The following is a 10,483-nucleotide window of genomic DNA, read 5'->3' as shown; positions in this document are numbered from 1 at the left end:
TACACGTACATTGGTGCTAAAGCAGGCCAAGGTTTCGTTCTTGTTATTTTCTGATTTTTAAGACTATTAATTACAGAGAATGTAAAAATTCAGATGAACATAAAGATGAAAATTTTCAATTATTTATAATCACAACACGGATAGGGATTCTTAAAACTTCTGGTGTATTTTGTTCCAGTCTTTTTTTTTTTTTCCTTCCCCTTTCCTGACAAAATCAAGATGAAGTTCTTCCCACTACCTCCCGCCTAATGTATCCAGGACCCTGTACTTCTCACTGACTTACTATCTAAAACCACCTAGCACTTTTGTGCCCACTGGCCCCGGGACATCTAGCTGCTACTGGAAGAATATAAGAAAATGATGAGAGCTCTATAATCTCTTAATCGATATGGGCTTACCTTATTACATTCTTGCTGTTTAAGTCTCACTTTATTGAGTGGCCAGAAGCATTATATTCACGAACTGACTACAAAAACCTAAGGATTAAAACTGTAACGATGGGGCGCCTGGGAGTCTCCGTCGGTTAAGCATCCAATCTTTGATTTTGGCTCAGGTCGTGACCTCCCTTGCTTATGAGATCAAGCCCAGAGTCAGGCTCCCCACTAACAGTGCAGACCCTGCTTGGGATTCTCTGTCTCCGTCTCTCCCCCTCTCCCCTCTCCCATTTACATGCTTTCTAAAGAAGTAAAATTTTAAAAACCTATGATGGTGAGTGTTACACGAATTCGGAAATAATTTCAGAAAAGCAAGCTGCTTGATCAGGGCGTTTCTGCTCCACAGAGGACGGGGAGCCCACATCAAGGGGAATGGAAGGTTAAGGTAGGAAAACTACAGCATCTACAGCAGAGTAAGATCAGTGTTCGGGGCCTTGAATGCCAAGAATGTACACCACATAGGCGGGGAGAGACGATCCTTTCTAAGCTGCATGGTCCAGTAAAGAAAGTAGTCTGGGATTTGAGTCCCATGCCCACCACCTCCTAGGTATGTCCTGCACCAGTGCCTTGACCTGACCACCCATTCCCTTTGTGAAACGCGGACACTATACAGTTGATGGGAGGATTCGATGAAATGTACACAGTATTAGAAGAGGCTTGGGTCCCGACAGCTACTTGAACGTTTCTGACCAGGAAAAGAAAAATCTTCACAAAGCTGTTTTGATAATCTGTTACCAGTATAGAAGAGGAAGAGGAAGGAGGCTGCAGAGATGAGGAAACCAGTGAGGAGGAGGCTCTTGGATCAGACTGGCACACGACCGAAGGAGGAGAGCTCCCCGAACTGGGTCGGAAATGCTTAGATGGGTTAAGAATGTTCAGTTGGTTGAACACAAACCAGTGAGTATTTTTCTGGGGGATTTCTTAAACAGCATCGTGTCCCGAAGGCACAGATACTAGTGGCCGTGCACAGCACTTAAAGAGATACTCAGAGATCTTTGTGACTTTGGGTTTGATGACAAGTTTTCAGATATGATCAGAAAAGCATGATCCCCAGAAAAAAAACATAAACTGGACTTCCTCAAAATTAAGAACTTCTCATAGAGATATCATTATTTCTGCTCTTTGAAAGATGCTGTCAAGACAAGGAAAAGACAAGCTACACATTGGGAGAAAATATTTGCAAATCACATAATCTAGCAAAGGGCTTGTTTTCAGAATATATAACATTCTCAAAACACAACCAAAAGAAAACCCAATAAAAAGATGGGCAATTTGGACACTTTACCCAAGAAAATACGGTAAATGAGCAAATACTAAGACGCTCAACATTAGTTATTAGTGAAATGCAAATTAAAACCTATACCCATTAAAGGGGCTGAAATTTAAAACAAAAACAAAAACAACCTACCAAGTTTTGCAGAGGACGCAGAGTAAGTGAAACTCCTTTACTACTGATGGGAATCCAAAATGGTACAGGCACTTCACAAGTTTGGCAGTTTCCTATGAACTTAAATACGAATTTCACTCCCAAGTGTATACTCAAGCAAAGGGACGTCTTCTGTTCACATAAAACCTGCACACAAATGTTTCTAGGGCTTTATTTGTAATCATGCTGGAAACAACCCAAATTGGGAATTATGTGTTGGCCTGGGGAATGGATAAACTACTGTATATCCCTAGCGGGGGTGGGGGGCTACACAGCAATAAGGAGTGGGACCAGCAATAACATGAACCCTGTGCATTACGCTTAACCGGGCAGAGCTGGGTTCACAGGCTCTGTACTCTAGAATTCCGTTTCTGTGACATGGGAAAGACCGGTCAGCAAACCATGGTCTGTGAGCCAAAGCCAGCCCACTGTGTTTCTGTATGGCCCATAAGCTAAGAATGGTTTTTACATTTTCAATGTTTCAAGAAGACCAAAATAATATTTCATGACCCATGAAAACTATACAAGATTCAAATTTCAGTGTCCAGAAATGGAGTCCCACTGAAATATGGCCATACTCATTACTTTATGTATTATATATGGTTGCTTATATTACAATAGCCTAGTTCAACAGTGATAACGAGATTATATAGCCCACAAAGCTGAAAATGTTTTGGTTTTGTTTTTGAGAGAGTACAGGGCTGGGGGGCAGGCAGAGAGGGAGGGTGAGAATCCCAAGCAGACCCGACGCAGGGCTGAATCCCACGACCCTGGGATCATGACCTGAGTATAAATCAAGAGTTGGACGCACAACCAACTGAGCCCCCCAGGCGCCCCTAAAATATTTTCTATATGGCCCTTTCCAGAGTAAATTTGCTGACTCCTCTGGGTAAAAAGGACAGCTCAAGGAGTTGCCAAGGTAAAGGGCTGGAATGAATCTGACCATGAGGGAATTTGCAGGATGACAGAACTGTTATATCTTGTGATTACACAACCCTGAGTTTGTCAAAGCTCAGAACAGTACACCAAAATGTGGGTTTCTAAAAATGTTTAAATAGGGGCGCCTGGGTGGCTCAGTCAGTTGAACGTCTGACTTCGGCTCAGGTCATGATCTCGCAGTCTTTGAGTTCGAGCCCCGTGTTGGGCTCTGTGCTGACAGCTCGGAGCCTGGAGCCTGCTTCAGATTCTGTGTCTCCCTCTCTGTCTCTGCCCCTCCACCACTCGCACTGTCTCTCTCTCTCTCTCTGTCAAAAATAAACATTAAAAAAAAAAATTTTTTTTTTTTAAATTTTTTTTTTTTTTTCAACTTTTATTTATTTTTGGGACAGAGAGAGACAGAGCATGAACGCGGGAGGGGCAGAGAGAGAGGGAGACACAGAATCGGAAACAGGCTCCAGGCTCTGAGCCATCAGCCCAGAGCCTGACGCGGGGCTCGAACTCACGGACCGCGAGATCGTGACCTGGCTGAAGTCGGATGCTTAACCGACTGCGCCACCCAGGCGCCCCCAAAATTTTTTTTTTTAATTGAGCCACCCAGTTGCCCCTATCGGTTAAGCGTCTGACTTCGGCTCAAGTCAAGATCTCATGGTTCATGGGTTCAGCCCTGCATCAGGCTCTGTGCTGACAGTTCAGAGCCTGGAGCCTGCTTCGGATTCTGTGTCTCCTTCTCTCTACCCCTCCCCACCTCGTGCTATCTGTCTCTCTCAAAAATAATAAACATTAATTTTTTTTTTTTTAAATTTTAAACCAATTTTAAAAACAAGAGGAACAGAAAACATCAGTAGTTACCGGAGGGTAAGTGAACGGGGCTCTGAGGGTACAGAAGAATATTTGGGGGGTAGAACTGTCCTACATATTGATTACTTACATAACCAACACATCAGATGTTAAAGGATGACTTTACTGGATGTAAACTGTAACCCAAATCTTTAAAAAAGAAAGACAAGAGACAGCCAAAAATTTACCCTACTGTCAAAAAAAACAAATAGAGCTTATGGTTTTCTCTCATGAACAATAAAAACAATTATTTTGTGTGTAATGAACAATAAAAGGAAAGTTTTCTTTTTTTTAAGATTTTCAATATACACAGTATTTTAAAATGTTTTTAAGAAATGGGGCGCCTGTGTGGCTCAGTCAGTTAAGCGTCCAACATCAGCTCAGGTCATGATCTCACAGTCTGAATTTGAGCCCCGCGTCGGGCTCTATGCTGACAGCTCAGGGCTTGGAGCCTGTTTCAGGTTCTGCATCTCCCTCTCTCTCTCTGTCCCCTACCCCAGGCCTCTCAAAAATAAATAAATATTAAAAAATTTTTAAATGCCCTTGCAGAGATAATTAAACCAAATACAAAAAATATTAACAAGATTTTTTTTCTCTGGGAATAAAAGTGTTAGAAATGCTTTTTATTTATTTTTTAAAGTGTATTTATTTCGGGAGAGAGAACATGTGCACAAGTGGGGGAGGAGCAGAGAGAGAGGGGGAGAGAGAGAATCCCAAGCAGGCTCTGCACTGCCAGTGTGTGCCAGACACGGGGCTGAAACCCACAAACCGTGAGATCATGACCTGAGCTGAAGTTGGACACCCAACCAACTGAGCCACGCAGGCATCCCAGAAATGCTTCTTTTTAAATTCTGCATACGTCTCAGGTAACAAGCAAGGCATGAGAACAACAGAGGGCTCTAAATCTAGTTCCACAAAGCATTTACTATTAAACTATGAACAGCTTCTAATAAAGAAATTTATTTTTCAGTTAATAAAAATGCAGTATTTAAGACAAATCGTCAAATTTTCAAATGTAACATACTACCCATAAACTATATTTTTAGCTCAAACTACAGCTAGTTGTTTACAACAACTAATTTCCAAATAGTCATCTATGAATTTACACAACTGATACTTAGAAGCTCTTTAAAATCTCTCCGTAAATTAAAAAGTTAAGCCAACTTGTCTGCCTCTACAGCTTCCCCGCGGCAGATGAACCAGGCGTGCCCGACTGCACAGGCAGCTTTCTTGGTACGCCCTGCCCCAGGCCTGCAGCGTGCACCCCTCAGGGAAAGGCTGCTGTCTGGGTTCCTTTCCTGTTGGCCATCTATGGTGTGGGCACATCAGGTGCCCTGAGGCAGCCAGGAGGGCATACAATGTACTTGAAGTCTCTGACAACCGAAGAGTCTAAAGTCACGTGGTGCTGTGCTTACTCCAAAGCAATGGTGCTAATCCAGGAGGGCGCTCCGCAGGCTGACTTTGGGTTTAGGACTCTGCTTCGTCCCCATTACTTCCATCATCCGTGTCATTCTCCTCGTCCTCTTCCCTCTTCTCTTTAAGCATTTTCAGATATTTACTAGCTAAAATCTTCTTTGGTAATATATCTTAAAAATATAAAGCTGACATCAGCAATTGGTTTTGGCAGACCATGAACACAGCAATGCAAATTTCAAAATGTGCAAGTCCCTGCTTTGAACTCTAGAACAGGTTCCAAAACACGACAGAATTCCGACCCTGCCTCTGGGTGACGGCGCAGGAAACCAGCGCTGCCTCCTGACTAACGCCAGAGACCTGTTTCCTTTCCACGGACTGCAAACCATGAGCTCCTGTGTGCCGGTAACGACTGGGAGCAACCCTGTCCTACCCACCTGAGACAGGCCGGCGGGCCCCGGGGGGATAGATTAAAGCTCTTTTTTAGCTGTGGCCCACACAGTTTGTTCCGCAACAACAACTACTAGTTTCTCTGTTTCTGGGGCCGAGCAGACCAGCCCAGAGTTCTGCCTTCAGTGGTAAGGAGTCAGCCAGGCTCCCCCAGCCACCCAGCCAGCCAAACATCCTTGTGCAGGTTGTTGACTTCACCATCATTCTAGGTGAACCACATTACAAACATACTCTGACAAAACTAAAAATGTCTTCCTGTGCCAGGTCATGGTAAACTTTGGCACCTGGAGAAAGCAGCAAAAACAAAACAAAACAAAACAAGTCTATTTCAGTGAAAGCAGGGGGGAAAAAAGCTGTAAATTACTACATCTGTTTTAACCAGAATGTTTCCAAAGCTAAGTACCTGCAAGAAACTGAAAAGTTTCCGATTCCTCTGCAGTATTTGATAAATCACTGTACGTGAGTGCTTTCCTTTCTTTTCCATTGCCATGTCTGTAGGAATAGGTGGCTAGATACTGAACAAAGAGTTCCTAAAACAAAATGAAAAAGTGAAATGAAAAGTATGCTCTGAAAATTTACCGCAGAACTTAATTTTTAAAATTACATTGTTTAGATGACTGCGGATTACCTGGGTTTCTCAAATTACAGAAAACTACTGGGGAAAGGAGAAATGGGTCAGAAAGAAAGCAAAGGTGTATCAAAGTTGGCAGGGAAGCAGGCATTTCCCCGAAAGTTATTTTAGATTTCTAACTCAGGGAAATTTTTTTTTAATTCAACGATGGATTATAATTATGTGAAAACTATAGGTTGTTTTAAGGAGCAAAGGACCATTCAAAAATTCTGACTCAGGAACACATTTTTAAAATACAGCGTCTAAGGTGGTGGCGTACGACTGTAATAGTCAAACAACCTGAAGCTGAGAGTTGACCACCTTTCCCATTTTGCCCAAACACCTTCCCCAAATCAACAACCTGGACGGAGCCTCTCTCTTCCCCTCCCTCTAGGTTGGTGGGTAAGGAATGAAAGTGCACAGGGAATCTAAGTATCCCAGCACCACGTGCTGATGGGACGACTACCCCCCTGGGCTCCGGGATCAGGCGGGCAGAAGGTCTCAGCTCTGCCCCAGCACCCTGCAGGGACACCGCACTGAGACCCCAGGGGCTGCGCAGTCCAAGGCAGGCTTCAGCACGGCCCAGTGCAGTAACACAAAGGGGGCTGGAGCACTACTGTCCACACCAAATCCAAAGAGACCCTGAGCCACCTGCACCTAGAACGGCGCTGGCACCACGGGCTGGGAAACGGAGGCCGGCTGTGGACGGGGGATGTCCAGCCTCGCTGCGCGGACAGGGTGCGTGCGTCGTCGGGCTGCACCTCCAGAACCCTCTCACTGAACCGTGAGGAACCGGGGCCCGAAAACCACGAACAGGGCGGAAGCGGAAGAACGGAAGGCTTGGGGGCCCGGAGTGCGGTGATGCGCGTGGAGAAGACGCCACAGGAGGCACGCGTCAGGTCGCGTCAGCCAGCGCCTCCACCCGGGGCCTCGCGCAGGGGAAGTCGGGAGCGGCGCGCGGGGAACGGCGGGAGTCGCGCGGTAGGCGAAAGGCACGCGAGGCAGGACGGGAGCGGCGCGGTGGGCGGGGCGGTGGGCGCGAGGGCGCCGGGCGCTGGGGCGCGCGCTGCGAGGGAGGGGACAGGGCGCGACGCCGAGGGCGCGCGCGCCGCGAGCCCGCGAGGGGCGGGGGGCGGCACCGGCAGCGCCGCAGGGCGGGGCCCGACGGTTCCGGTCGCGCCCCCCCCCCCCTCCAGCCGCTCCCTCCTCCCCGCGCGGCCCGCCTCACCGTGGCTTTGGCCGTGAGCACCAGCGCCTCCTGGTTGATGCTGGACACCTCGGGCGAGCTCTTCATGATGACCCGGATGCGGGACAGCGGCAGCGACACGAGCCGCTGCTCCCCGCACCTGTCCCTGCCCGCGACCGCGTCCGCCATCTTCGCGCCCCTCCCCGCGGCGGCCGCCGGACCCGCCGCGAGCGAGGCAGGCGGCCTGCCGGCCTGGCGGGTGCGGGAGCGGAGGCCCGCTGCCCCGTGGGAGTTGTAGTGTCGGGGAGGCGCGGCCTCGGGGGCCGGCAGCCGCCCTTCCGGGGCAGAACTACAAACCCCGAGATGCCGCGCGGAGCGGGCGGAAAGGCAGCCGGCGGGGCGGTGCCGCCCAGGGCCGCGAGCGGGGCTTCCCGCCAGTTGCCCGCGCGGTGCGGACCTGGGGGCGCGGCGCGGCTGGTGGCCGCAGCGGCCCTCGGAGACACGGGGACGGGGTACCGTCTTCAGAGCTGGGGAGAGAGCGCACCTTCTTGGGAGGAGGAACAACACACGTGGAGGCCCCGAGGCCGGAGCCGGTCGGGGAAGCTCAAAGGGGCCGATGTGCTGCAGTTGGACTGAGCGGGCAGCCAGGGGCTTTTATTCCAGCAAAAAATGGGAAGGGGGTGAAAGCTGTCAGAGGGGTGATGGGATACGTCTCAAGTGTTAACAGGATCCCTCTGGCTGCGGACTGTTGACTAGCCCAGGAGTAGTTAGTTGTAAGGGCGGAAGCAAAGAGACCAAGTAGAAGGTGATTGGAGGTGATGAATAAGGTGCCAGTGTGGCTAAGGTGAAGTGAGCTGAGAAAAGAATAGCAGGAGGCAGCCCGGGGCCAGATCGGGCAGGGCTTTGTAGATCATGGAATTCTGTCCACCTGAATGAATCCGGAGGCCCTGGGAAGAGTTAAGGAGGTCCCCCTTAATTTTACAAAGAACAGGACAGAACAGAAGTGGGAAGGTTGCTGCTGGGACAAAGACGATGGTGGGTTGGACTAGAGTGAGGTGGTGGCAAGGAGTAGGTTTGGGATCTAATATGAAGACAGCCAGCAGGACCTGCCAGTGCGATGTGGAGCCAAAGAATGGCGATGCCATGTTCCAGAACGGGGAACACTGCCAGAGGAGCAACTTTGGCCAAGAGGTTTGCTTTGGAGCAAGTTAAAGTTCCAGTTGCCTGTGAAACACTAGTGGCAGTGTTGAGCGGATAATTCGACATTGAAGCCTGGAGTTGAGGCGGGGGCAGTTAACTTAGAAACCAGCACTGTCTGGGTGGTAGTTAAAACCATGAACTTGAATGAACATATTTAGGAGGAGGGTGTAGATAGAGTGGAAGGATCTAAGGATTCCAGCCTAGGGTGCTCCCAACATTTCAATATGGAGGAAAGAAGGAAAATCCAGCAAAGCAGACTGGAAAAAAGTGGCCATTAAATAGGAGGAAACCCAAGAGATTGGGTGTCCAGAAAGCCAGTTCAGAGGGTGCCTGGGTGGCTCAGTCGGTTAACCATCAACTCTGGACTTCAGCTCAGGTCACGATCGCACGGTTCATGAGTTCAAGCCCGACGTCAGGCTCTGCACTGACAGCACAGAGCCTGCTTGGGATACTCTCTTCCCCTCCCCACTCATGCTCGCATGCATGCTCTTTCTCTCAAAATAAATAAGCTAAAAGAAAAGGCGTTTCTGAAAGGAGAAACTGGTCAACTGGGTAGAAAACGGCTGGGAAGTCGAATAAGATGACTGTCTTACCGCTCACTAGCAGTGTGACCCCACTGCTGAACCACGGGGTCCTAGGAAGCGTGGAAGCGCCTGGCGTAAGTTCCGCGCCCTGACAGTGATATTCCACCCGGCACCACCTCCCTCTCGGGTCAGCCCTGAGCAGCAAAGGGGATGGAATGAGAAAGTCCGTTGTGAACTAGAAAGCATCCTCCAAAAGTCTAAATTACCGTGTAAGGTTTCAGTGTTCCTGCTGCAAGGCCTTTTCACCCCAAATCAACTTTGATTTCAAAGTTCATATAAAAAGGGGCGCGTGGCTGGCTCGGTTGTGGAGGATGCGGCTCTTGGTCTCGGGGTTGTGAGTTGAGGCCTCACGTGAGGCTGGGCGTGGAGCCTACTTTTTAAAAAGTTCACCTACAAACAGGAAATTCAAAGCACATGTTGTTTCACCTTTCTGACTTTAGGGCTGTTCATCACTTAGGTAATGATCACGAAATATAAAACTTACAGCATGTTTCTACGAGTTTAGTAAATTTTGAAAACTGCTCTTTGTCCTTCCCGTAGAGGGGACCCAAGACCAGGTATCACAGATGTTCCAGATTACTGATCTTAGTGGTATTAGGAAAGTTTTCGCGTCTGCCTTCAGCCATAATGACCCAGTAATTTCAGCACCTGCTATGTGCTACGGACTTAGAAGGTGAAGGCCGAGGATACAAGGATGTTGTCTTCACCACTGTCCCCTCAGGTCTTGGTCCAAATACATGCCAGGCACTGCTAGGCACGGAGGGGCAGCCAGTGAGCAGACAGCTCTGGTCCCGGCTCTCCTAGAGCTTGCTTTCAAGTACAAGGGAGACAGAAAAGAAAAAGAAAAAAAAAAAAAATAGGAACCTCTCCTATGGTAAGTGCTCTGGAGAAACCCGTGTGAGTGGCAGGTAGCCTTTCAGAAGTGAGATCTCTGCTCCGTGTGAAGAGAAGGGAACAGCCAGCAGTGCAGAAGGGCTGGGGCAAAATGAGCCCCCCCCAACAGGACAGCCTGCGGGAAGGACACCCGAGGAGGAAGATCCCTTGGCAAAATGGAGGAACTGAAAGGCCAGTGCGGTTGGAGCTTAGTGAGCGAGGCGGTGTGGGAGACGTGGGACCCGCTCAGGCAGGCAGGTGAGACCTGTGGCTCTCATTCTGGAAGCCCTAAGAGTTGGGGGGTGAGAGCAGACCCAACATAAAAGGCCAGCCCGGTTGCCAAGTGATGGCGAAGTGACAGCGCGCCCGGTGCACGCTGAGAGGAGGCCCCGCTTCAGCCTCAGGACTCGGCTCTTACTCCAGGGAGCTCCGTTCCTCCGGAAGTGGTTGACATTGCCAAGGTGAGCCAGAAACTACCCAACAAACACCCACTACACGGTGGAGTCCTTCAGTCCACACAGGGGGCACGCT

General features: G+C 49.1%; 1 protein-coding gene across 2 annotated transcripts; it reads right to left on the bottom strand.

The window, feature by feature from the left end:
• Positions 1 to 4,575: 4,575 nt before the first annotated feature.
• On the bottom strand, positions 4,576 to 7,592 carry CHRAC1 (chromatin accessibility complex subunit 1). Of its 2 annotated transcripts, none has more exons than XM_043601848.1 (3): positions 7,338 to 7,592; positions 5,903 to 6,029; positions 4,576 to 5,222 (listed from the first exon to the last, which is right to left on the bottom strand). In XM_043601848.1, exons 1-3 carry the CDS (start codon positions 7,482 to 7,484, stop codon positions 5,104 to 5,106), a joined length of 393 nt encoding a protein of 130 aa, XP_043457783.1. In that variant the 5' UTR covers positions 7,485 to 7,592; the 3' UTR covers positions 4,576 to 5,103. The 2 variants fall into 2 exon arrangements, with proteins under 2 accessions (XP_043457783.1, XP_043457784.1); XM_043601849.1 differs by having other exon boundaries at positions 4,576 to 5,783; positions 7,338 to 7,584.
• Positions 7,593 to 10,483: the final 2,891 nt, after the last annotated feature.

Source organism: Prionailurus bengalensis, chromosome F2 (genome assembly GCF_016509475.1).
Source record: "Prionailurus bengalensis isolate Pbe53 chromosome F2, Fcat_Pben_1.1_paternal_pri, whole genome shotgun sequence".
Taxonomy (NCBI): Eukaryota; Metazoa; Chordata; class Mammalia; order Carnivora; family Felidae; genus Prionailurus; species Prionailurus bengalensis.
The sequence above is the reverse complement of the archived record's forward strand: the minus strand, read 5'-3'. Positions and strand labels throughout refer to the sequence as shown.